The sequence below is a fragment of the Oncorhynchus gorbuscha genome, linkage group LG03, assembly GCF_021184085.1.
Source record: "Oncorhynchus gorbuscha isolate QuinsamMale2020 ecotype Even-year linkage group LG03, OgorEven_v1.0, whole genome shotgun sequence".
Lineage (NCBI taxonomy): Eukaryota > Metazoa > Chordata > Actinopteri > Salmoniformes > Salmonidae > Oncorhynchus > Oncorhynchus gorbuscha.
In genome coordinates, this window is record NC_060175.1 from 71913334 (window position 1) to 71941118 (window position 27785).

The 27785-nt window shown below is 41.0% G+C and overlaps 1 protein-coding gene across 2 annotated transcripts in view; it reads right to left on the minus strand.

Annotated features, from left to right (window-relative positions):
- mtor (mechanistic target of rapamycin kinase) overlaps window positions 1-27785 on the minus strand; it is a 129164-nt gene that overhangs the window by 46321 nt on the left and 55058 nt on the right. For both annotated transcript variants that reach the window (XM_046343612.1, XM_046343611.1), the window contains exons 29-31: window positions 9744-9819; window positions 4653-4792; window positions 451-551 (exon numbers count right to left, since the gene is read on the minus strand). In XM_046343612.1, coding sequence (XP_046199568.1) covers window positions 451-551; window positions 4653-4792; window positions 9744-9819 — 317 coding nt within the window. The remainder of the gene's footprint in view (window positions 1-450; window positions 552-4652; window positions 4793-9743; window positions 9820-27785) is intronic.

Here is a 27785-nt window from a genome sequence, read left to right on the forward strand (position 1 = left end):
ATCTGCATATTAAATTATGTCAATTTGTTGCTGGTAATTTGCACAATAACTGCTCTTTAGTATTTCAATACTCTAACCGGTCTCACCATTTACTGCATCTTATATCTGCTGTGTGGTTGTCACTGTTTTTAATGTTGTTTTTATTGTTGTAACCCTGACTTCACTACACAATTGGGACAATACAACTATTGATTGATTTGCTAGCTGTATTGAATTTCATCAATTACATTATTGTGATTTCAGTATATCAAATACAGGAAAATACAATCAGTACATGGTACCTTCATACACCGTTATCTATAAAATGGGTCTGCTTTGGTCAAACCATTTTATAATAGGTTTGTAATAGTTATTGGATTGAATAATTAATGTAATAAAGCAATATGATTGCTATAGTAATTTGAAGCATTTTGTAACAAGGCTGATGCAGGGTTGAGTGAGAGCTCTTACCTAGACCCCAGGCTGCAGCGGCTGCCATCCGTGCCATCTTGGCCTGCGTATCCTCAGTGACCAGAGTCCACTCCTCACAGCACTGCTGGTGCAACTGGCCCCTGTGCAATGAAAAGCATTAAAAAAAATAGTGAATTCCTTGCTACATACTTTTGTTTGTGGGCCCACTATATTTTTGGCGACTGAACCCTGATACGCACACACGCAAACACGCTTTAGGCAAAGTTAAGTGACAAAACATTTTAGAGGCCATCCTCTTGGCGACAGACACAAAATGTTGCTAATTTCCTGCAATTGTACACATTTTGTTATGGTGCTGAGAGAAAATGTGACGTTTTAAAGCAAATTTCCTGCAATTCCAGGAAAAGTTAGGCCATGTATTATATAATGTATAACATAATGTATAACATAATCAATGCCATAACACTTTTGGAATTTTAGATTCTAGATATGGTGATTGTTCGTTCTCAAAGATGATCTTATTAAAACAGATATAGCTCCATTATCTTTTCTGTATAATTTATATCTGATTTTAGTGGATTCATTTTACACCAATTTTGGGTTATTTTATTTTTTACATGTTTTTGGAAGTGGCGGCAACGATTTAGCAGCGGCGGCCCGTCGCTACTAAATTAATATAGGGGAAACACTGAAAGACAAGACTTGGCTAAGTGTCAAATGAAATGTAATCTTTATACTAGAATGTTTCCATTTTCTACCACCAAACCCCATTTGATTTGTTCATTGACCAGAAAAAGCCCGCGGAACTGGCACGGGATGAAAAGAGAAGGGGACAGAGCTGAATAATGGATGCTCAGCTTCACTGAGAACTTGGCTGAGTCTACCCTTTTTTATTCCCTGGTAAACATGATCCAGCCAGCCTGTGACCACGGTCCTGATCATATCAGATATCACTGTCAACAAACTAATACTAAATGTTCTCTTCGATTGGAACTCAACCGGGACAAAACGTACAACCAGTACCGCGTGTCTTCACCCTGCTCCATATGGGTGGAACCCTCAGCGCAGGCGCACGTTTGCAGGGGGAAGAACATTGGATGAGTGTGGCAACAGATTAGATGGGGTAAGTCAGACAGGTTTGTGTCTGGTAGATATGAAGTGTTTCCCAGCATAATGCATAATAATAGGGGGGTTAGAACACCACAAAGCACCAGTGTGCTACAGCCCTGCGTGTCTCACGTAGCATAACGCGCCGTTGTCAAGGGCATAACGGAAAGTGCTACGGCTATCGGATGACTCAGCAGCCAGTCACTCAACTCAATGGAGGTAGATTCCACCTGAAATTAATCTAAACATAAATAGAGGGAAATTGAAGACAGACATTATTGCTTGGTACTTTGTTTTGGTATAGAGCGGAGTGTGGGCACAAAACACTCCTGTAGCTCAGTTGGTAGAGCATGGCGCTTGTAACGCCAGGGTAGTGGGTTCGATTCCCGGGACCACCCATACGTAGAATGTATGCACACATGACTGTAAGTCGCTTTGGATAAAAGCGTCTGCTAAATGGCATATTATTAAATGCCTGATCATTCATTTAGTCTGTGGTAACCTTGCCAAACAGTAAAGGAACATGGAAATAGAATAAAACTAGCAAAAAGCATGAATTGATGCCCACCCAAAAAAGCTGCAGAGGTGCTGACTAACGGTATAGTAAACTTATGAAAAATAAAGAACGTTGCACACTACTCCCGAGGATGGATAATACACCAACATTGCCTTCTTCAGGGTTTACCTTAAAAAAAAAATGGAATAAACACTAAACACTGTATTGAGACAGACAGTCAGGCTATGCTTTGCATTGAATAGGCAATTGTGATCATCTTAAAAGAAGGTTGGAGCCCTTTTGGGTAACTTATTTACTTTGAATGAGCTGATGACGCGGACGCTACTCTACAGGACTGTTTTGCTAGTGCAGACTGGAATACGTTCCAGGATTCATCCCATGGCATTGAGGAGTACACCACCTCAGTCATCGGCTTCATCAATAAGTGCATCGACGACATCGTCCCCACAGTGACCGTACGTACATATCCCAACCAGAAGTCATGGAGCTAAAAGCTGCCGGTTTCAGGGAGCGGGACACTAATCCAGACGCTTATAAGAAATCCAGCTATGCCCTCAGAAGATCAATCAAACAAGCAAAGCATCAATACAGGATTAACATTGAATTCTACTACACCGTCTCTGACGCTCATCGGATGTGGCAGGGCTTGAAAACTATTACGGACTACAAAGGGAAGCACAGCCGAGAGCTGCCCAGTGACGCAAGCCAACCAGACGAGCTGAATGCCTTTAATGCTCACAGATCCTCAAAAAGTTCTACAGCCGCACCATCGAGAGCATCCTGACCGGTTGCATCACCGCCTGGTATAGCAACTGCTCGGCATCTGACCTTAAGGTGATACAGAGGGAAGCACATACAGCCCAGTACATCACTAGGGCCAAGCTTCCTGCCATCCAGGACCTATATAATAGGCGGTGTCAGAGGAAAACCCATAAAATCATCAGAGACTTCAGTCACCCAAGTCATAGACTGTTTTCTCTGCTACCGCACGGCAAGCAGTACCGGAATGCCAAGTCTAGGACCAAAGGGCTCTTTAACAGCTTCTACCCCCAAACCATAATAAGACTGCTGTACAATTAATCAAATGGCCACCAGACTATTTACATTGACCCCCCCTCCATTTGTTTTGTACTCTGCTGCACCTCGCTGTTTATTATCTATGCATAGTCACTTCGCCCATACCTACACGTACAAATTACCTCAACTAACCTGTACCCCTGCACACTGACTCGGTACCGGTACCCCTTGTATATGTTATTGTACTGTGTTACTTTTAATTATTTTTTACTTTAGTTTATTTGGCAAATATTTTCTTGACTCTTCTTGAACTGCACTGTTGGTTAAGGGCTTGTAAGTAAGCATTTCACGGTAAGGTCTACACTCGTTGTATTCGGTGGATGTGACAAATAAAGTTGGATTAGACAAGTTAATACAACCATATGGACCGACTCATCGCTCAAGGGATTGTAGAACAAAGGGCTGCACTGTCACTTATGTGTACTCACTGTAGATACGCTTCTTTTCCTTAGCTGGAAACAATGTATTCCCCCCAGACTGCTATCCTGAAGTAATGTTAAGCAATGACAGTCAACTGTTATGTAATTCTGTCCGTTTTCCCATTTCTCTCACTTGAATCATGTTCTTGTACAAAGAGAATATCATCAAGGGTATACAATGATGGCACAGCACAGACGGTTACACAAGCTAATCGTTGTCTGGTTAGCTTCACAAACTCCGGGACGGTCCACATTCTTTCAAACTGTTCTAACATTGGTGTGATTTCCTTCCCAGCGGCTTTGCCCCTTGAAGGCATTTATACAGAAATGAAGTTGAATCACCTGTGGAGAGGGAGGGAAGGAAGGAAGGATGGAGGAGGGGAGAGCGAGTGAGAGAGCACAAGAAACAAAGAGAGGGAGAGAGAAAGAGAGAGCATGAGACAGACAGAAAGAAAGAGAGAACGTTCTTGAGTTCAATCTTGGAGCTGGCTGCCTGGAGCTGTGGTTGAGGGTTTCAGTGTACCGAACCAACAGGCCCAGTCACGAACTGGCCTGGACTGACTGTCCTCGCACACTTTCCTGTAATACTACCAGGCTCTCGTTAGAGGAAACTATTGACTTTTTCCCCCGTCGCTTCACGCCCAGTCATCAAAGAAGCCCAATGTCAGATTCCATTAGTAACATACTGCAGGAGCGGTCGTGAGCAAGTACAAAGAGTCGGGGACGGGTCTGCTCCCGGCCAATCTTCTCTGTCACAGACCCTGTCCTTCTCCATTACACTCACAAGGAGTACACATCTCAAACGGCTATTTATTACTTCATTGAAGACAACTTTTTGAAAAAGGTGAGCAAGACGGTGAGCAACACTCGCTCCAAAAAGGTTGTCTTCACAATCGTAACACGATATGACAGCTGTAATGTCACCTGAGATTACATTTTATCATGACAGAGCATTAAAGTTCCAGAGTAGACCAGACTTTCCCCCTATAGTATTTAACACAACACCTAACAGTGGATAGAAAGACACTAAGGCCTGGACAAAAGGAGTTGCCTCCAAAAAACTCCCCTTGGATTGACAGTGAGGAGAGACCGAACACAGACTCCAAAGTGTTGTGACTCACCATTCGCCCAGGGCCTCCAAGCAGCGCATGCGCCCCAGTATCAGCTCAGGGTCATCCTTGTTGATGTCGATCTTCTTGTCGTACGCCACCAGTGCATCCTCCCACTCGTGGAGCTTCTCGTACCAGGTGGCCTGGATTTCCTGTTCAGGAACAAGGCACGAACACTGTTAAAGCTCCCAATTCACAGCTTTATTGACAACGTTTCCATCGTATGACCACAAAGATGTACGTATGACCACACACTTTTCTATAGACTGGATTTCCTGTTAAGCAACACAACAGGGTGGTGCGAATGACTTTTGATAATTATCTATCCGCTATACTAACTATACTATAAGATGATTCTTGCTTGCAGTGTATATGTAAATACCTCACATTGCGAGGATAACGTGACTGAGCCTTTTTGTATATGTTTTATGAGATTGGAGAACACATTGGGAGGAACTCCCAATTCCTCCATACAGGAATATAGAAATTTCCCATTCCGCCATACAGACTCATTCCAGATCCTTGATATCCTTAATCTGCTTTTATGGACTACCCCTTTAATTCAAACCATAGGTTTCAATGGGGATGAAGTCCAGAGACAGATGGCCAATGTTGATTGTATTGAAAACAGGGGTGCCAATCATTTTGACCCTTATCTTTCTGAGATTTAAAAAAAAACTTCTTTAACTAAATCAATTTTTTTGTATAAAATACAATATTTTTTGTATATTTTTTTATTTAGTTTTTGAATAACATTTTGCTCATCTTTATTAATGGACATGACTATATATACTATACTTGTCCTATACTTTCCAAAGTATACTACTGTATGAATTTTTTCAGAATTACTTTTATTTCTACTAAACGCTACTGCCCAAATTATGAGATAAAAAATATATTGAAAACAAGTGGTCATCAAGCCACCCTCTTTATGACACTGAACGCACGAGTGGAGATTCCCACCATAGGCATGTCTCGACCTCTGGCGACCTGGTGATAAGCCTGACTGGGATGCCAAACAAAGAAGGTGCCACCGGGCGCAATCTTCTGCTTCGCTCACCCCATAAACGCTACTCACTGTTTACCTTATAAACAAGGTTTCCTTGAAGCGCTCTCCAAGGTGCTTTTACTTCTGAAAATGTTTTATGGAGAACATAATTACAGCTCAAAAAAGACCGATGGTAGGGAACTTTAGGCAGGCAACCAAGTGTGAAATAGTCGGAGGCCTAAGAACCGGACTTGGGACTAAAAGTAGCCTCTTAATAAAAAGCAACGGCACATACTGTAAAATGATATATTGGCCTAACTGTGTCGACAATCACACAACCCTACACATCAAAACACACAAAGAAATGGTTAACACTAGAAAAGCCTGGCCTCGAAGGACCCCTCTTCGAGCCAATGACGAGTCTTTTGGACATTTTAACATTCTCATAAATACATTTCATATATGCTCTTGCTAAAATAATAATTTGGCTGTATTTATTTATTTCTTAAGTAACATTAGAATACGAAAGAAAATGTATTTCAAAGAACACAATAGCATTTTCATTAGCTTGTGACTTACCCTGTCAATTCTAAGCTGTGCCATTCATCAGATTCTTCATATACAATTTAACAAGTGATATTGTCACCCATCAGAATATCGTCAATCTAATCTTGTCTTTAGGCCAACTATTATTATATGCGTGAAATTAGTATTGATATAGTTTTCATGGGCCATCATCAGCTGCGCAGGCTGACTGCCAGTGAATGACTGGCGGTGAATGAGGGGTAGGGAAAATAACTGCTTATAAAACTGTTTAAAACTGCTTATAACACATTCTGTTTGTGATATTAAGATTGTAACAACGACAGTGTGTTATATAGACTTATTCAGGAAAAGTTGAGGAAGGGGGAGGGAAATTACTTTAAAAATAACAGAGTAATTGAAAATGTATATTTGTTTTGCGTCCGTCCACATGTCCCTCTCCGCATTTATAGTGTTAATTGAGCACAGAAATCTAGATTTTGCAATGGCCGTATCAGTCTTCGGACTTGAACCCCTGTAGTTTGATTTGAAGAAGGTAGTCAATAAGCACAGACAAAGGATAGAGGATTTGGAAAGATTTAGCATAAAATGTAGATCCGTATTTGTATTATTTATTAAAAACAGTATTTTTTGCTACTTTTTTTCAAGGCTGCCAATAATTGTGGACCTGCCTGTATGTAATAAACTTTCCAAAGTATACTAATGTATGTATTTTTTCAGAAATACTTTTATGATGAGATCAAAAAATACATAGAAAACAAGTGGTCATCAAGCCACCCTCTTTACGACACTGAACGCATGAGTGGAGATTCCCAACATAGGCATCTGAGTTGTCAAATGACCTCTTTCTGTTGACTTACTGTATACGTCTGTGACCTCGGGAGGAAGTGATGCGCAGAGCTGTGTCGACCTCTGGCGACCTGGTGATAAGCCTGACTGGGATTCCAAACAAAGAAGGTGCCACCGGGCGCAGTATGATGTCTCACACGCTACTCACTGTTTACCTCATGAACAAGGTTTCCTGGAAACGCTCTCCGAGGTGCTTTTATTGTAAACTTTTACTTCAGAAAATGTTTTATGGAGAACATAACTACAGCTCGAAAAAGACAGGCGGTAGGGCACTTTCGTCAGGCAACCACCTGTGAAACAGTCGGCCATAGAACCGGAATCTGGGCTAAAAGTAGGCCCGAAATAAAATGCAACGGCACGTACTGTAACAGATCTGTCGGCCTGGTTGTGTAGAACATGTAGACAAAGTTCAGTGCCACAAACGTATTTTGTTCTGTTTTAGTTTTAAACGGGGGAGAGCTTAACAAATGTGTCTTAATTCACTGGTCGCACTCACACACATATCAATGGGCTGATCAAATGAGGGGGCTATGTAAAATGACAGAATTATACAGCGTGGTGCAATTACGCTACACAGGGGGAAACAATCAAGTCTAACAAAGAAGCCCTTTCTCTCTGTGTGTGTGTGTGTGTGTTACTTTTCCATGAGTTTGAATCAAATTTCCATGACCAACAATTGGCGGCGTCTCTACATACGTATAACAAAAAGTAAGTAACGTGGTATCGACACTGGGAGGCTGCTCTCTGAACCCAGGTACAATCTCCTGTCATAGTGCAAGGCACTTAACCCCCCCACAAAGTAGCTATACCCGTTAGGCAACTGTATAAAACACATGGTCAACCCTCAGTTGGGTGTGCAGGCTTTTGATCAAGCCCTACTCAAACACATCACAGCCAGTTTATCAAGGTCCGGTTGAGCAGCTAACTTCTAAAATGTGTTTTGTTAAAGAGGGACTGGAATATAAGCCTGCACACACATTAGCTCCCCTGGAGGATGGTTGTCAACCTTTGATGTATAACAGTGCAACATTATAACCAAATATGTTTTGATGCATTTTGAAATAATTAGTTCATTCAATATATCAAAGATCAAATGGCTATGGAAGGCTAAAAAACATTTTATTCAGCTGGAGCAAGCGCACAAATTTTCTTCAGGAAATGTGTCTTTTCTAGTTTAGTCAAATTTATCTTAGCGACCTTAGAAGTGTTTACTTTGAAGGTTGACTAGTATCTATTGAGTTGCAATGTCCCATACATTGGAAGTATCTCAAACGTTTTGAAGCCACATTATCCAAAAGAAAGGCTACTATCTAATATGGTTTCCTAAAATTACTGTTCGCGATTCAAAAATTATTTTGATTCACATAATCAGAATCACCGCGATTGAACCAAATCTCAAGTAATACAATGCTGAGGTGAATCGTTCATTTAGTCAAAAATAATTGTTTAAATGAATCAACTTTTGTATGACATTCGCGAATGTATGGCCTCATTCACGAGTGTTGGTGGAAAGTTTTTGGGGACGACATGATGAAAACAAATACATGCTAATAATAGATAAACCCCTAACTAGAAGGTACAATATGTGTTTAAATTGGCTACCTAGTTATTAGTCTGTTCTCTATCATATTTTATAGGCTTAGCTGCTGCTGCAATGTCTCTCCTTGATTCACAGCCCACTTGTCTTGCACACATGCAGGTGATGTGTGCAACCCGAGATGAGCTAAAGTGTCATTCTGATGTGTTGATTTTTATTTGATTGAGAAAATATTTAAAAGCTGTGCCTACATAAATGTAATTAACATACATTAAATTCAATTTCCATTACTTTTGTGATTTTATCATTTTCCAAAGCTTTTCCAGGCCTGGAAAACCCCATTTTAAAATGCCATGACTTTTCCAGGATTTTCATGACCGTACGAACCCCGGTGTGTGGAAAAAGCAGGGCGAGGGCTCCCAAGGCATGTACTCTATTTAGAAAATGTTATTTCATATCTGGAGCTGGTCCCTTTGGAGAACATGAAACGGTTTGAGGAATAACAGCAGGGAGTACTACGCATCACAGTTAACATCACAGAGGAGCCTCTGAAAATCACCTGCAATGAAGATAAATTAACCTTGGACAAAAAAAAAAAAAGTTACATAAAAGAATAGTGTTTGGTTTATAAAAACCACTTGAGAATATTAATAGAAATACAGACGCCACAAATGTGAAAAATTGACACGTTGCCGGCTTTCCAATTGGCATGTGAAGCGATCCCACAGGGACATGACCAAATAGTGTGTTTAAAGTCATAAAAGTGTCTTAAAACTTCACTGTTAAGTCAATATTACAGTTAGGGACTTTGGTATGGTGCATAAATACATTTTACAATTTGGAACAAAACCTCGACCAATCCATCTTAGCAGACTCAGGAGAAATTGTAGAAATAATAGTATCAGGTATGTGATTTATTTTAAAGATATATATTTTTAGACTATTAACTGGAGGAGAAAAAGCCCAATATGTCTACTCCTTCATACAAAACTATTGACCATGGAAGTAGATGTCATCTTCACATGTTGGAAAGTGAGCACAGGATGTTGTAGAGCACCTGTTTGAAAGCTGCTCAACCTCTTGTTAAGGATGCAGTTTAAGGGAGGAGGTGAGGAAAGGAGACACTAGTGTCAATTTAAAGTGCATGTACTGTAGAGATAGATGACTGTAGACAAGAGTCACTTACCAGTTCGCCAAAGTGCTTCATGGCGTACTCCAGGACCCCGGATGCTGCCTCTGGTTGCTGCAGTTTGTTATTGATGCTGGAACAAGACACAGAAGCAGAGTCAGCTTTACCTCAATATTCATACCCAATCTGGCAACCGACTCAGGCACTCTCCCATGTCACGTACAGCATGCTCTGGGTGAGAAAGCGGCTGAGGTCTCACACACAGTACAGTGGGGTCCGATATTTATGGGCACCCTTGATAAAGACGAGCAAAAACGACTATGAAATAAATCCTTCCAATACTGAGCGATATTGTACGCAAAATAAAAAGGTGAAATGATATTATTTTATACTAACAAAATTGCTCAGAGAAAGAGATTTTGTTTAACAACTTGTTGAACAAAATCTAAAAAACATAGGGGTCAAAATGATTTCACTACTCCAGCACCCTGCGTGGACAACGACACAGAGCAGGGTGCACAATCAAAAACACATCTTTTGACCAATGGGGAAAATAATACGTTAATTGTGTATATATATTACTCTTTCTTCTCGAATCTGCAGGACATAAAACAATATAGAGGTAAGATGGATATCAATTTTGAGACATGACACGCATATTTCAGTAAGAGCTTTACATATTAATTCGAAATTCATGTTCTTTTTTTGAAGATTTCTCATAAAAACAAGCGTCTCTCTGTAAAATGTAAACTGAGCACTGAGCGTATACAAAACTTTCTATTAATCCTTTTACATTTAATTCAGCTCGTGTCATGCTCATTTAGCATTTTGTGACCTGCGGAATCAACTTTGAAGACAATGTCCACAAAATGTAAAATCCTCAAAAGTTGTTACGAACAACCTATGTCAACTGAGCTAGGTGCTCATTATCAGATGTATTAGGTTCCAAAATCCAACTGTTTGGATATAATGTTAATGATATGTTAGAGAAAGACCCCACTGATTCAGAACAGAATTCATTATATTTGTCTTGGTAAAAATGTACCGTAAAACTACAAATTGACGTAAAACTACAAATTGATGTCTCAGATAGCCACCTGGCCCTTTTAATAGCCGGGCAACGGCACACATTTCAGCAAATAAACGCCTCCTTCAAATAAACATTAGGTCTAAATTCATTGTTAGAGGTTACCATGAATTGCTTATGAGGTTTAATATTTTAATTGTTACATTAAATAATGCAGTAATGACAAAACAATTATAGCAATAATCCTTTTTTATCACCAGTAAGATACTGATAGCCATTGGATGCTAATAGCTGAGAACTGCTAGCTAGCTAACAGGCAAGCACAAAAACAGTAAACAACTTCACGAGTACAGAGCCCTAGAAATCAGCAGATTGCCAGCGAGTGGCGAAAAGAAAGAACTGCTAATAAAATGCACAGTCAAAGAGGACAATAACTATTCTGGAACATATCATTTTTTTTGAGCATACTAAGACAAAAGAAATGTGACACGTAAATTATAACACATTACTGCAGGAAATTTAAAAATGTATTAAAATGCTGGAAGTGACTGCTGGAATTAAACAATGAACAAAAAACAATGCAGCTGCTGGCATTAAGGAAAATAGATGCCTGGTTCAAAAAAAGACTGTCTCTAACAAGAGCCTGTTGTGTTCAGTGATTTAAGCAAATAAAATCTCAGGCTATTAATTAAAGCTTTACTGCATTTTATAACATAAGGAAGTGAAATTCCACCAACAAAGCACTTTTCACCCACTCTGGGCAGAGAGGGTGGAGACCTTACAGTGAGACTTTTTCAAAAAAGTTTTATAAGATTGGAGAACACAGAATGAGTGAACTTTTTTGATTGGTTCTCATATGTAGATTCTCATATACATGTTATTTGCATGTGCAACACTCTCCACGCTTCCTTGTCAATTTCCTCCGCTCCCACTAGATAAGTAAACTAGCCAAGCTAAAGATAGGCTAGCTGGCCTAGTTAGCTAAAACTGTTGGGAGAAAAACTCTGATGGAGCTTTCTGAAAAGTTGACAGAGAAACGACACTGCCACATTGTAACAACGAACTTAATTTAATTGAACTTCATTGAAATAGGAGTAACTTGAAGAATCGAGCCTTCGTGCGATGTATTGGTGGTCTTGCAAACGGGCTTGATGATACTTCACATACCTAACTATTTCATTGGCTCTCTTGTAGAGTGTATCCATTGTTTTCAGTGCCATGATGTCCTTGAAGAGCAGATTCAATGCATGAGCAGCACAGCCAATGGGTGTGATGTGAGGGTAGGACTCCTCCACTTTAGACCAAGCAGCATTCATGTTTGCAGCATTGTCTGTCACCAGTGGTAATTGATGACTGCCTTCAGCTCATCAGCAATGTAGAGACTGGTGTCTCTTGTCCCTTGTGTCTGTGTTATTGTAGAATACTGGTTCAGGGTTGGAGATGTAGTTAATTATTCCTTGCCCACGAACATTCGACCATCAGAGATGATTGCAACACAGTGTGCTTTCTCTTTCTCTATTCTTTTTATTTTACCTTTATTTAACTAGACAAGTCAGTTAAAGAACAAATTCTTATTTTCAATGACGGCCTAGGAAGAGTGGGTTAACTGCCCGGGGCAGAACGACAGATTTGTACCATGTCAGCTCGGGGGTTTGAACTTGCAACCTTCCGGTTACTAGTCCAACGCTCTAACCACTAGGCTACCCTGCCACCCTATGATTTGCTTGACCTTCACTTGAACTCTGTTGAACTCTGCATCCAGCAAATTAGTAGATAAAGCATGTCTGGTTGGAGGGGTGTATGCTGGGCGAAGAGCATTCAGAAATCTCTTCTAATACCCATTGCCTCAGCATTTCCCTGACTACGTTCCTCCATTGAGTCCAAAAACACTTCTGATTCCAGGTGGACCATGAGCTGTTGCTAGAGATGTCCGATTCATCATTTTCACCTTGAATAAAGGTAGAGGGACTTTTGTCAGAGGTTGCTTGCTGTGAGCGCTGTGGGAACTTTATGCACTTGGCCAGATGACTTTGCATCTTTGTTGCATTCTTCACATATCATTTGGCACAGTATTTGCAAATGTACACAGCTTTTCCTTCTACATTAGCTACAGTGAAATTTCTCCACACATCAGATAGTGCCAGTGGCATTTTCCTGTGAAGATTAGAACAAAAATGAGTTTAAAAAAAATACAATTCCATGTACAGATAAATAGTTAAGCAATTAGATTAAACAACTCCTTTGTAAGATAAATGTTTTAAAATTAAACATGTATGGAAACAGGTGAATTAACACTCAAGGAAGCTAAAACCCACATGGGTAGCAAAAACAAACTAGCAGAAATTGTTAACAACTTAGAAATTATTCCAACACACTTTGCTGTAGGCTACTATTTACTAGTTAACAAAAAATCATATATGTCATATATGTCAATATATTCAACCACCCAGTACTGTAATCAAACTTACCAGAAAGCATGTAGTCCTTGGCTCAGACAGTGTAGTAGTGTGGGCTCAATAGCATCTCAGTGTGCAAGTTCTTGAGAATCAGCTGTACATGTGACGTAAGAGTGCACTGCACATGTGATGGGAGAATGCACTGTGCATGCAGATGGTTGAGATTAGATTAAATTTGGTGATAGTTTAACCAAAATATGCCACAAGACCTAGAATTGCCTTGTGTGTATCCAACAAAAAAGGTTCCTGTTATACGATAACTTTTTTTGATGAATTTAAGCAAATTCCCCAAATTCCAGGGCTTAACTTCCCATGGAACATTTCTGGAAAAATTCTGGAAATTTACCAGAAAGTTTCCGACCCTTTGCAACCCTAGTTGCAGGTAATGCATAATACAGAATAGAATAGAAGGTCTAATAGAATATAATTTGTTGTCAGAAAAGTAGTCTACCTATGTGTTTGTTTGATCAAATGGGCGCAACCCATTCCTAAATCGTCACACGTGCTGTGTTCTAACCTACTACAAACCCTGCATTGGCAACAGTGATAAATCCAAAAGTACAACTGAATTTACGCTGAGAAAGCGGGGGTTCTGTCGACACATAGTGGAGACTTGATATAAAGTCACCATTAATTCGGAGTTGACAAATTCCGGATCCCATCCCCACAAATCATAAAACTAATGGTCAGCGCTAATTTGCGATTGTGAGCAAGCCAATGGCCAACTGGACTATCCACTCATTGGCATGTGCATGTTAAACATCGTCTTTTCAACCAACAAAGGTGCCCTGTTTGGGAGATAATGTCATCCACTTTTCTGTCATGACTATAATCCCCCGGGCATCTAATGTTTAAGAACCCACACATCTGGAAGCACTCATCTGAAACGCAAGTCTGTAGTATTTCCTCATCTACGAAAAGCCACACTTGGCCTGTTCCAATACATCTGTTAAAATGTAGCATTTTAAGGAAGTTGGAAGGCGAGGACAGCAGGCGAAAGAGTTGATGACATCGGAGCCTATATGTCAGGAATCCCAGAGTGCCCTGGGGTCAGGGCCAGACCAATTTGTTGACTGGACCCAGCTACAGGACATCTGCATGCAAACACAGCAGTTGCTAACCAAATGTACTACAAAACTGGGCATATCAAACACTAAATATGTGGTATGTAATAAGGAAAACAGAGTCCACATTTTCTACAGTCACAGGTAAGTTCTGACAGTACATAGGATTTATTTATCCGCAAATGTTAATACACAGTATCAAACGCACCGCTTGTGTCATGTCAAAAATCTTAAAACAACTCTTGGAAAATCAAGAAATCAAAATGTAATACACGTGAATAAGAAGGGTTTCATACTTTTGTGGTTTAATTTCCTGCCTTCAAGAAGGACATTATGCAAGAGGAGGATATGTCAGCAATATGTGATTGCCGGCTACTCACACATCAAAGAGGCTTATATCACTTCGCGGTCTACGGTGTGGTGATGTGACAGATGAATGGAGTGCCACAGGGATCAATGTCGGGACTGTTATAATTAATATTCTGGGGGAACCAGTGTACCATCATATCCCAATCACAAATTTAGCATTTAAAGACTCTTCCGGAGCGTGAACAGAGGACATCTTTCCTAGACAGATAAAGCACATCACTGTCCCAATGTGGCACTAGTATGACAGGGTATTGGGTTGACAGTCAGTGTAAATAATATAGCAACCTACAGTGATGTTGGGCTAGAGAGAAGCAAGGCTGTATATTACCTCAACCCCTACACGTCTCATTATTTGATAAAATATCACCTTCCTAATTACGGTATAGAGCAGGTGTGAAGGTTGACCCAGCAGTAGGTTTTTAACAGGCTGACGAACTTGACAGATGTGTTGCCAAAGTGAGGGTTTTTATTTGGTATGAGAATAATTTATATACCCGGCAACTGTAAAAGTATTTACGAAAACAAATAATCAAGACAATTAACAAAAAGTAGGCCTAATAAACTTAAAAGAAAACCCAGGCTTCAATCATGTCTGTACTCGTCAGAATGCAGACTTTACCTTGTCCTGTCTCTGACCTGCAGACAAAGAAATTACAGGGTTTAAATATCAATACCCAGGATGTTTCTGACCAATGAGAACAAGCCAATTCACATCATGATCACTTCACATTTAAAGCAAACATTACAATACACACCTGTTCATATTATAAACATAAATGTATTTACATAGCACACACAATAAAGGTGCACCATGCTTTAAACATAAATGAAAGTTAGGGATCAGAACATACACAGTGAATTCAGGAAGTATTCAGACCCCTTGACTTTTTCCACGTTTTGTTATGTAACAGCCTTATTCTAAAACTGATTCAATTGTTGTTTTGTCCCTCATATCTACGCACAATACCCCATGTTAGTGTAGGTTCTGAAAACAACAGAGTAAAAACGGACAACTAGAAAAAGCTCAAACTAAGTGTATTCACCCAAAGCTGAAAATACAAGGTATTACACATCTAGACAGCCAATATATCTCTGTTGCTTGGCAGGAACTTAATTGGTTCCTCTCACTGGTATAGTCACAGCCTTGCCTGATACTAACACCTTCGTGGGCATGGAAGTGTATGTGTGAGATAGGACTTTAGTAGGAGAGTCGTTGTGGTGGGCCTCTCTGGCCCCCCTCCCAGAGGTTTCTTCTCACTTCATCTGTTGACTTGACCCCGAGACGCATTCCTCCATCCTCCCTAGTTCCGCAACTGGCCTGCCTTATCAGAGACTAACTATTGCCCTTCGGCTCCCTCCTTAGAAACACGGAGCAGAATACAAACTTTCTGCACTTAGTAACTTATACCAAGTCCCGATCTAACCTTCATTGACCCCAGCATATACATTACTTCTACATGTAAAGTAATCAAGTTCTAGTCTGGTAACAATGAACAAGTATATTTCAAGCTAGAATCCAACAACCGTAATGACAAAGCAAAAACAAGTTTAGAAATATTAGCAAATGTATATAATGTACTTTTTGTACATAGTCCCTTCATTTTAGGGGACAAAAAGTGCAGGGACAAATTCACTTACAGTGCGGAAAGTATTGACTTTTTCCACATTTTGCTACGTTACAGCCTTATTCTAAAATGTCTTCAATTTCCCCCCCCGCATCAATCTACACACAATACTCCATAATGACAAAGCAAAACAGGCTTAGACATTTTTGCAAATGTATTGAAAATAAAAACTGAAATATCACATTTACATAAGAAGTCAGACCCTTTACATATTACTTTGTTGAAGTACCTTTTGACCGAGATTAAAGCCTGGAGTCTTCTTGGGTATGATGCTACAAGCTTGGCACACCTATATTTGGGGAATTTCTCCCATTCTTCTCTGCAAATCCTCTCAAGCTTTGTCAGGTTGGATGGGGAGAGTCACTGCACAGCTATTTTCAGGACTCTCTAGAGATGTTCGATCGGGTTAAAGTCCAGGCTCTGGCTGGCCCACTCAAGGACATTCAGAGACTCCTGGGTTGTCTTGGGTGTGTGCTTAGGGTTGTTATACTGTTGGAAGGTGAACCTTCGCCCCAGTCTGAAGTCCTGAGATCTCTGGAGCAGGTTTTCATCAAGGATCTCGCTGTACTTTGCTCTGTTCATGTTCCCCTCGATCCTGACTAGTCTCCCAGTCCCTGCCACTGAAAAACATCCCTGCAGCATGGTGCTGCCACCATGCTTCACCGTAGGGATGGTGCCAGGTTTCCTCCAGACGTGGCGCTTGGTATTCAGGCCAGAGAGTTCAATCTTGTTTCTCATGGTCTGAGAGTCCTTTAGTTACCTTTACGCAAACTCCAAGTGGACTGCCATGTGACTTTTACTGAGGACTGGTTTTGTCTGGCCACTCTACCATAAAAGCCTGATTGGTGGAGTGCTGTAGAGATGGTTGCTCTTCTGGAAGGTTCTCCCATCTCCACAGAGGAACTCTGGAGCTCTGTCAGAGTGACCATCGGGTTCTTGGTCACCACCCTGACCAAGGTTCTTTCCCCCAATTGCTCAGTTTGGCGTGGCAGCCAGCTCTAGCAGAGTCTTGTGTTTCCAAACGTATTCCATTTAAGAATGGAGGCCATCGTGTTCTTGGGGACCGTCAATTCTTCACAAACTTGTTGATACCCTTCGCCAGATCTGTGCCTCGACACAATCCTGTCTCAAAGCTCTACGGACAAATCCTTCAACCTCATGGCTTGGTTTTTGCTCTGACATGCACTGTCAACTGTGGGACCTTATATAGACAGGTGTGTGCCTTTCCAAATCATGTCCAATCAACTGAATTTACCACAGGTGGATTCCAATCACATTGTAGAAACATCTCACGGATGATCAATGGAAACAAGATGCACTTTAACTCAATTTACAGTCTCATAGCAAAGGCTCTGAATACTAACGTAAATATTTTTCTAAAAACCTGTTTTCACTTTGTCATTATGTCATTGTCTGATTCCCTTAGAGGTTTTTCCACTCTGAATTTGAGGTTCTTCCCTGGCTGCCACTGTTGACATAGTTTTGGTTTGTAAGAAACCAGGGGCCTTAGCCATTTGGTAACAGCTTTGAGACAAGGCTTAGTAGAAAGCACAATGAAAATAACACTGAATCGCACTGCAGAGACAAAATTCAATCAAACCTTTTTTCTACTAAACCTACAGAGCCCACCTAATTTGACCACACGTTTCCGGCCGGACCCAAATGCAGTGTAAATACACTGATTCTTTTTCTGCGGGTTCTTTCAGAGCTCATTGACTGTTCCCCTGTTCCCCTTCACAGCCCCCTTCATTACAAAAACAGTTTTCGGTCCTGGTGTCGTTCATCCTGTCAGACAATAAAAAAATCATAACATGGGTTTAAAATGAAACCCAATCAACCACCGTTGGCGGGCTGGTGTGTCCAATGATAAAAGGCTGTATAGTCTGAAGCATGTCTTGTGTGTTATGCTTTGGCAACCATTCAATATTTCAAGTCGTGGTAAAAGTATAGAGTTTCCTGGGTTAATCAAAAAACGTTGATTAAGTTCTGCCTCTCGGCTCTCGTGATGAATATAACTGAGGTAGAAGCCCTGTAATTGAACACTGGAGGGAAATCACTCTCAAAGGTGTTATTAAGAGTGACACCAACCGCTTATTACTTTACATAAACCATGATACAAAATATAGGTGAATCATCTTAAGGGTCAGTCTATACTGTGTGAGAAATAATCATGTAAATGAGACAGTCGTTGCTTTGATTTATACATTTGCTGTACTAGGTTAATAAATGTTTTATACATAAAACGATTGAGAGACTCAACTTTTCCAAAAGAAAGACAGGCTCTCCAGTCGATTAAAGCATCCATAGAGAGAAACAAAACACTATTCTCACGCAATCGTCCTGTGTCTTCCATAACACTGAGAGGCTTGGCTTTCGGTAGAATAAGACAGAATACGATCCTTAAAGAAAACGTAATAAATTCCCCCTTAGAGCGTAACATATGTGTGAAGGACTGAGAGAGGGGAAAACTTGTCTCACTTCTGAACCTAATCTAATCATCTAAGTATGCTCTTGATCCTCAATGATTGTTCTGCCCTTTAGCTAGCTAGTTTGCCAAATGTTGACTCTATTCCTTGATGTTGAGCAAAGCAGCTTCAAATGTTTGGCTCTTAGGACTAGATGTGTTCAAGTTTGACATAAAAAGCTGAAGAAAGTTGCACAGCATTGTGCTTTTGGTAATGTTATATTTAAAAATAGTTTTCGGAAAGTATGAATCCGATCCCATTGCATTGAGGCGCTTTCTTTCACTCTGAGTATTGCTTGCACATTTTTCAGATTGTGTATTTCTTCAATAATCAAACACACAGTGGACACTTTTATTTTTTCTTTAGTCACATGTACAGGGTCACAGATGTAGTTGCAGTGTACTGGGAAATTCTTACACTCCAACAGTGCAGGTGTAGAAACCAGTAATGTTTTGAAGGAGCTCGAGGCGAGGCGCCATTTTAGTAAGTGACTAATGTGAGGAGAGGGAAATTTATGGAAGTGGACATTAAAGAGACTTCAAGCAGTGGCGGCTACCCTGCTGTGGGGAGGAGCGAGCGGGTGGTGCCCCACCTGATCCATCTGCCAGAGAGATAAAACAAAGCGCCCTCAATGCACTCCTCCAAAATATGCTGAAGAAATTATATGGTGATGGAGATATGGTCTGTTGGAGAAAGTTATTTGAGTCAGATGACAGTGTCCTTTGCTCCCCAGTTTAAATATGGGTAAAGTCTGGAAAGGACTTGTTGATGGGGATAGGGCTGGGTATGGACCCCTCTAAGGAGGCTAAAAGAGGACAGATTGAATCCCTAGATCTAATCGAGGCCACGCACTAACATAGGTTACTTGAATGTAATGGTGATAGACTCCTTGACTCTGTTAAGGCTTTCAAATGTTCCAGGAGTATGGAAAGTGGAAAAGTGACAATGGTTGTTTGACATGTCTCTGGCCTTAGTGCCTGAGGACCCGTTCATTTGTGAGGTCGGCCAGATCCCAATCAATGACTGATTCAGACGAGTCCAACCATCGAACTCTTTGTTTATTTTTATTGCACACTCCTATTTCCCAGGAGATTACAGATGGGAAATGGGCGGGGTCCGTCTTCTTGGCAACTCACACTCTACTGCTTCCAAAAACACTGACTCACCTGCCCTCTCCAACGTTTGGATCCTGAATCATTATACAGTTGTATAATGTACAAGAAAGCATTTCAGGGAAATGTTTCGATGTAAGAAGGGGATCACAAAGAATAATGGTAACACAGACATTGCAACGTTCTCGGGAAATATTGGTAAGAGAGGCTGAATCACACCACCCAGTGAGAACTTAGAGAAAGGGCCTAATGAAGTCTCAGGTGGCAGGTCCTGCTGTTACATGGAGCGCATTTAAGCTGCTGAGAACCAAGATTATCTGTGTCCTGAGAACACTTCCTGCGAACAAAGTTGAGGCAATACACGTACCATTTGCTCTAGACTCACAAGTGGAGTGAGAGACGTGCTTCCAAGGAACGGCAGTCCTCTTGCCATCGCCCATTTATTTTTTGGTCTCTCCAACAACACTCATTTGGAGAAAATATCAGCTACATGATATTGAGGGATGTTGGATGGAGAGCAAAGACCAGTTTGTTTTCCTGTTCCATCTATAAAAGCCTGTGCCAACAAGCATATTTCAGGCGAGGGCAATTAGAAAGGGATTGACATAATTTGACCCAGAACCTTCTTGTTTCTTCAGCTGGATAGTCCACAGGATTATGGCTGAGCTCTGAATGAAGAATGAAAACAATATTATACTGTGGATTATTGACGGACACGTCTCATGGTGTGTAGCTGGTATGAGTGAGTTTTGTGGTCGGTTTAGGTTTTTACAATATAATCATGGTTTTCGATTTCAATTTTTTTTTAAACATCAAATGCATTATTAAATAATTACTATAGAATTATTTTAAAGCTTTGTAGCCCTTTCGACTCACAGCTCATCATCCCGTATACAGGTTGAAAATGGCGGATTTTGTAATTGATAAGCACCTAAATTGGAACGCAGTGGCTGTACGATAACGTGCTATATATGATGTCAGAGAGCTGGGCTTCACAGCGCTGTATGGGTTGACTGACAGCCGTTAATAAACTTCAGCACCATGCGCGACTCGAAGATTCCCTCATCCCTCCCGCTAATACTGCACATTTTTTGCTTGAGTGAGGGAAATGCTGTAAATCGAGAGGAGTGGATGTGTTCTGAAAGTTGAGACGTTGAGGAAACCACACACCCGTTAATTAACAAACACGTTTAGTATCTCCAGGCCTCCACGCATACAAGCCGCTGATGTGCCTTTTAAAATAAATGAATTTATTAGGCTAATCCATTTCACACTGCTCGTTCGCGCTGCTCGTTCCGTGGGTGAGCGAATGCTCCTACCACCGTCTCTCTGAAGCATCTTCGACCAGTGTTTTGGCTTACTGCCCCGCATACTGCCTGTATCCACAGCACTAACTTGCGAGTTGATGATCTCCCGCTCGCTTTGTAAAGTGTAGCCAGGGTCCAGACAGTGAGTATGTTCTCTGCCTTCTCTCTGTTTATCATACTGGTGCATGTGTGATCAAGTCTGTGTTGCTTGTATGTTTTGCCATTTCACTGGCAGAGCTTGTTTTTGGGAGGCAGGGTGTGGGCTGTGTTTGCGGACTCATTTTAGCTCGCAATAAGCTTGTAGCATGGCGAATACTAGACAGAAAAACAACAGCGAAGCTCAAGGTGGAAGAAGAATACGTATCAAGCACTTACAATCCATGAACTATCCACATGCACTAAAAATATTTTTACGAAGATGTAATAGAGTCGCAGAAAAATAACTGTCCTTCCTGTAACTCTTTATGGATCCTGCCAACAAAAGGGGTGACGATCTGTTTTAGGATGTAACGGAATTTACGCAGTCAGAGGTGAGGGAGCTAAAGGCCGCCAACGTCAACAGCAAGACCGCATTCAAAACCATGTCTGAGGATTTCGCAATTTTCAAAACGTCACTTGACAAGCGCTCTTCCAAAGGAGACTAAGTTGAAAATCAATCGAGGTGCAATAAAATTTAAAATCGATGGAATTGAGGACGTAAAGAATGAAACTTGGCATGACACAGAAGTCAAGGCCAAGAAACTCCAGGCAGATCAACTCAAACTGGACCCTGAACTATATAGGAATGGCACTTTCTTCCCAGGTGGACAGCCCAGGTGTGTAGTTGTGAAACTGCTCAGGTTCAAATTCAAGGAGGAGACTCACAGGAGAGCCAACTGCATGAAGGGAACCAAAGTCTTCATCAATGAAAACTTCTCTGAAATGGTACGCCCCAAAAGCAAGGAACTGCGCCCACGATGAACTTCTCTGGGATATGTGGGACGCTCGCGTGAAATTGCAGGGCGCCAAATTCAAAACAGAAATCTCATAATTCAAATTCCTCAAACATACAAGTATTATACACCATTTTAAAGATACACTTCTCGTTAATCCAGCCACAGTGTCTGATTTTAAAAAGTCTTTACAGCAAAAGCACACCTTGCCATGTCACAGAAAAACATACAGCCATTTTCCAAAGATGGAGAAGTGTTACAAAACTCAGAAATAGCGTTAAAATGAATCACTAACCTTAGATGATCTTCACCGGATGGCACTCCCAGGACTCCATGTTAGACAATAAATGTGTGTTTTGTTCAATAAAGTTGATCTTTATGTCCAAAAACCTCATTTGAAATTGGTGTGTTATGTTCAGAAATGCATTGTCTCAAACAAACATCTGGTGCAGAGAGCCACATCAATTTACAGAAAGTGATATGTATAGAATTATAGATAAACTTCTCCTTAATGCAACTGCTGTGAACACAGGGGCCTCCATCATTCTTAAATGGAAGTAGTTTGGAACCCCCAAGACTCTTCCTAGAGCTGGTCGCCCGGCCAAACAGTGATCAGGGAGGTGACCAAGAACCCGATGGTCACTCTAGAATTCCTCTGTGGAGATCAGAGAACCTTCCAGAAGGACAACCATCTCAGCAGCACTCCACCAATCAGGCCTTTATGGTAGAGTGGCAAGACGGAAGCCACTCCTCAGTAAAAGGCCCATGACAGCCCGCTTGGAGCTTGCCAAAAGGCAACTAAAGGACTCTCAGACCATGAGAAACAAAATTCTCTGGTCTGATGAAACCAAGATTGAACTCTTTGGCCTGAATGCCAAGCTTCACATCTGAAGGAAACTTAGCACCATCCCTATGGTGAAATATGATGGAGGCAGCATCATGCTGTGGCAATGTTTTCAGCAGCAGGGACTGGGAGACTAGTCAGGATCGGCGGATAGATGAATGAAGCAAAGTAAAGTGAGATCCTTGATGAAAACCTGCTCCAGAGGCCTCAGGACCTCAGAATGTGGCGAAGGTTCACCTTCCAACAGAACAACAACCCTAAACACACAGCCAAGACAACGCAGGACCTGAACCCGATCGAACATCTCTGGAGAGACCTGAAAATAGCTGTGCGCTCCCCATCCAACCTGACAAAGCTCAAGAGGATCGGCAGAGAAGAATGAGAGGAACTCCCCAAATACAGGTGTGCCAAGCTTGTTGCACCATACCCAAGAAGACTCGAGGCTGTAATCGCTGCCAAAGGTGCCTCAATAAAGTACAAAGTAAAGGGTCTTAAAACCTATGTAAATGTAATATTTCATATATTTTGTATAAACTTGCAAAAAAATAAAAAATAAAATGTGTTTTTGCTTTGTCAATATGGGGTTTTGTGCGTAGGTAAGGGGGGAAAAAAAACATGTAATACATTTTAGAATAAGGTTGTAACGTAGCTCCCGAATGGCACTGCGGTCTAAGGCACTGCATCTCAGTGCTAGAGGCTTCACTACACACTCTGGTTCGATCCCAGGCCACTCTACCATAAAAGGCCTGATTGATGGAGTGCTGCAGAGATGGCTGTCCTTCTGGAAGGTTCTCCCATCTCCACAGAGGAACTCTGGAGCTCTGTTAGAGTGACCACTGGGTTCTTGTTCACCTCCCTGATCGTCTCCCACAATTGCTCAATAGTCTGGGTGGTTCCAAACTTCTCCCATTTTAGAATTATGGAGGTCACTGTGTTCTTGGGGACCTTCAATGCTACACAAACTTGTTGGTATTGCTCTGACATGCACTGTCAACTGTGGGACCTTATATACTGTAGACAGGTGTGTGCCTTTCCAAATCATGTCCAATTTACCACAGGTGGACTCTAATCAAGTTGTAGAAACATCTCAAGGACAATAAATGGAAACAGGATGCACCTGTGCTGAATATAAAAGGGTCTGAATACATACGTAAAAAAGTTTATTTTTATTTTTTATAAATATGCAAAACATTCTAGACACCTGCTTTTGCTTTGTGCTTTGTGTAAATTGATGAGGGGAAACAAATATTTAATCCATTTTAGAATAAGGCTGTAACGTTAAAAAGAAATGTGGAAAGGGGATCTGAATACTTTCAGAATGCACTGTACGTAGCCTCTTGGAGACACCAGACTCACTCAAACCCTTGTAATCTTTTAAAAATATATATATATTGCACCTACTTCAAAATGTAAATTATTATTATCTTACTGAATGTATACAGAGTATTTTGAGATTTTGTTATTGACAAATGCTGTGAAAAGTACAGTAAATGTAAAATGCACATAAAATCAACAATTGTATTCAGTCTTATGTCAGGTGAAATGTGTCATCACCTTTGGTCTGATCCTTTCCCCATAATCTCCAGTGTTCACTTCACATTTCTACCGTGGTCACGCATATTTTTTTTAAATACACTGCTCCAAAAAATAAAGGGAACACTAAAATCAATATTCATATTTATCAATAAAAAAATTAATGGAAATCAAATTTATCAACCCATGGAGGTCTGGATTTGGAGTCACACTCAAAATTAAAGTGGAAAACCACACTACAGACTGATCCACCTTTGATGTAATGTCCTTAAAACAAGTCAAAATGAGGCTCAGTAGTGTGTGTGGCCTCCACGTGCCTGTATGACCTCCCTACAACGCCTGGGCATGCTCCTAATGAGGTGGCGGATGGTTTCCTGAGGGATCTCCTCCCAGACCTGGACTAAAGCATCCACCAACTCCTGGACAGTCTGTGGTGCAACGTGGCGTGGCGTTGGTGGATGGAGCGAGACATGATGTCCCAGATGTGCTCAATTGGATTCAGGTCTGGGGAACGGGCGGGCCAGTCCATAACATCAATGCCTTCCTCTTACAGGAACTGCTGACTCCAGCCACATGAGGTCTAGCATCATTTTGCATTAGGAGGAACCCAGGGCCAACCACACCAGCATATGGTCTCACAAGGGGTCTGAGGATCTTATCTCGGTACCTAATGGCAGTCAGGCTACCTCTGGCGAGCCCATCGAGGGCTGTGCGGCCCCCCAAAGAAATGCCACCCCACACCATGACAAACCCACCGCCAAACCGGTCATGCTGGAGGATGTTGCACTGCATCTCCAGACTCACGTCTGTCACATGTGCTCAGTGTGAACCTGCTTTCATCTGTGAAGAGCACAGTGGCGAATTTGCCACTCTTGGTGTTCTCTGGCAAATGCCAAACGTCCTGCAAGGTGTTGGGCTGTAAGCACAACCCCCACCTGTGGACGTCGGGCCCTCATACCACCCTTATGGAGTCTGTTTCTGACCGTTTGAGCAGACACATGCACATTTGTGGCCTGCTGGAGGTCATTTTGCAGGGCTCTGGCAGTGCTCCTCCTGCTCCAACCTTGCACAAAGGCGGAAGTAGCGGCCCTGCTGCTGGGCTGTTGCCCTCCTACGGCCTCCTCCACGTCTCCTGATGTACTGGCCTGTCTCCTCGTAGCGCCTCCATGCTCTGGACACTACGCTGACAGCATTCAAAAGTGACCAAAACATCAGCCAGGAAGCATAGGAACTGAGAAGTGGTCTGTGGTCCCCACCTACAGAACCACTCCTTTATTGGTGGTGTCTTGCTAATTGCCTATAATTTCCACCTGTTGTCTATTCCATTTGCACACCAGCATGTGAAATGTATTGTCAATCAGTGTTGCTTCCTAAGTGGACAGTTAGATTTCACAGAAGTGTGATTGACTTGGAGTTACATTGTGTTGTTTAAGTGTTCCCTTTATTTTTTTGAGCAGTGTAGTTCTTCTGTTTGAAACATTTTAATTTGGCCCTATCCATATAGCCCAATTCCCACGAGTGTAAGGAGTTAATAGAAAGTCAAAAGCCAAAAATAGTGAACATTTAATTGCCAAAACATTGAAAGCATCCCATTGTCTCAGTCAGGTCCACATTGGGTAGACATATTATATATTTTTTACTATAAAATAGTGTTGGACAATATACCAACACTTTGACACTAGAACTTGAAAACGGTTTGATAATAAAATGTATTACTTCCTGTACTTCTATCAAATATGTCTCACGGATCAAGCCTGTCTGTTATAGCGCACCCTGCCTGCTCCACTTACTCATTGCTAGCCTGCAATGGGAGTCTGGGCTGCAATATGTTAGCTTCCCTCTCATGCTGCAAAGAAGTTTAACACACTTGAATAATGCAACCCGGCATGAAGAAATTACTATTTGCAAAAAATGTCCATGCAAGCTAGAACACTTTACAATGCAAGAACAAAACAGTAGCTTCCAGCTGGCTAACTTTCCCTGCCTGTTGACAGCTAAAGCTAACATCAATTCACTACCCTAGTACTTTGTTTGTGATACTTTGCAAACCATAACACAAAATATGCTGATTTCAAAGCTGACTGCAACCAAAAACTTTATTAATTCACTTATTCTGTCTTATGTGTCCCCTAAAGATGATCTATTGCCTCTGTGATCTGACTGACGGGCCCACCCCCCCTCTTGCCTCATGTATGACGTCATAACTGCTTGAAGATACATTTTTACAGAATAAGCTAATTCTATGCCAATGTTGTTGATCAGTACAATAAAGTAAGTCCCAAATGGAAGGGAAACAGATTACCATCTGCCCCATGAAATCAGCCAAAACAAGCTCAATAACTCCATGCATGCACACACTCCTACTGAATATGCATTCATCTGTATTTTGGATAGGCCTAGGCTACATCTTGATTTACGCAGTTTATCAAGAGACTTACAATTCAAATAAATTATTATCATTATGTTGTTATGTAGGTATATTGTTTAACCAAAGGCAAATTGATTGTATGATTGCATAATTGATTCATTAATGTATACATGGCTGTCTCTGTTGGAGGGGATGGCTGCCATTTTACGGGGATGGCTGCCGACTCCTAACCAATTGTTCTATTTTGTGTGTTTTTTAGCATTATTTGGAACTTATTTTGTACATGATGTTGATGCTACACTTTACCCCTACCTACATGTACAAATTACCTCGACTAACCTGTACCCCCTGCACATTGACTCGGTACTGGTACCCCCCTGCATAGCCTCATCATAGTTATTTTATTTGGTTATTTTTTTTTACTTTAGTTTATTTAGTAAATATTTTCTGAACTGAAAATAAGCATTTCACGGTAAAGTCTACACCTGTTGTATTTGACGCACATTCTTTTTGATTTGATTGGATGTTGCCTGAATTGTTTTTACATGCAATGATATTTAAAAAATGTAATCAAATGGTATTTGTCACATGCTTCATAAACAACAGGTGTAGACTAACAGTGAAATTCTTACTTACAGGTCCTCTTCAACAACGCACAGTTAAAGATAAAGATACAAAATAACATCTGAAATAGTGACAAGGAATAAATACACAGTGAATAAAAAAACATGGCTATATACACAGTAAAAAGTTTGGACACACACTCATTCAAGGGTTTTTCTTTATTTTTTACTATTCTCTAAATTGTAGAATCATAGAAAAGATATCAAAACTGAAATAACATATGGAATAATGCAGGAACCAAAAAAGTCAAACTAGATTTCATATTTTAGATTCTTCAAAGTAGCCACCCTTTGCCTTGATGACAGCTTTGCACTTACTTGGCATTCTCTCAACCATCTTCATCTGGAATGCTTTTCCACATATGCTGAGCACT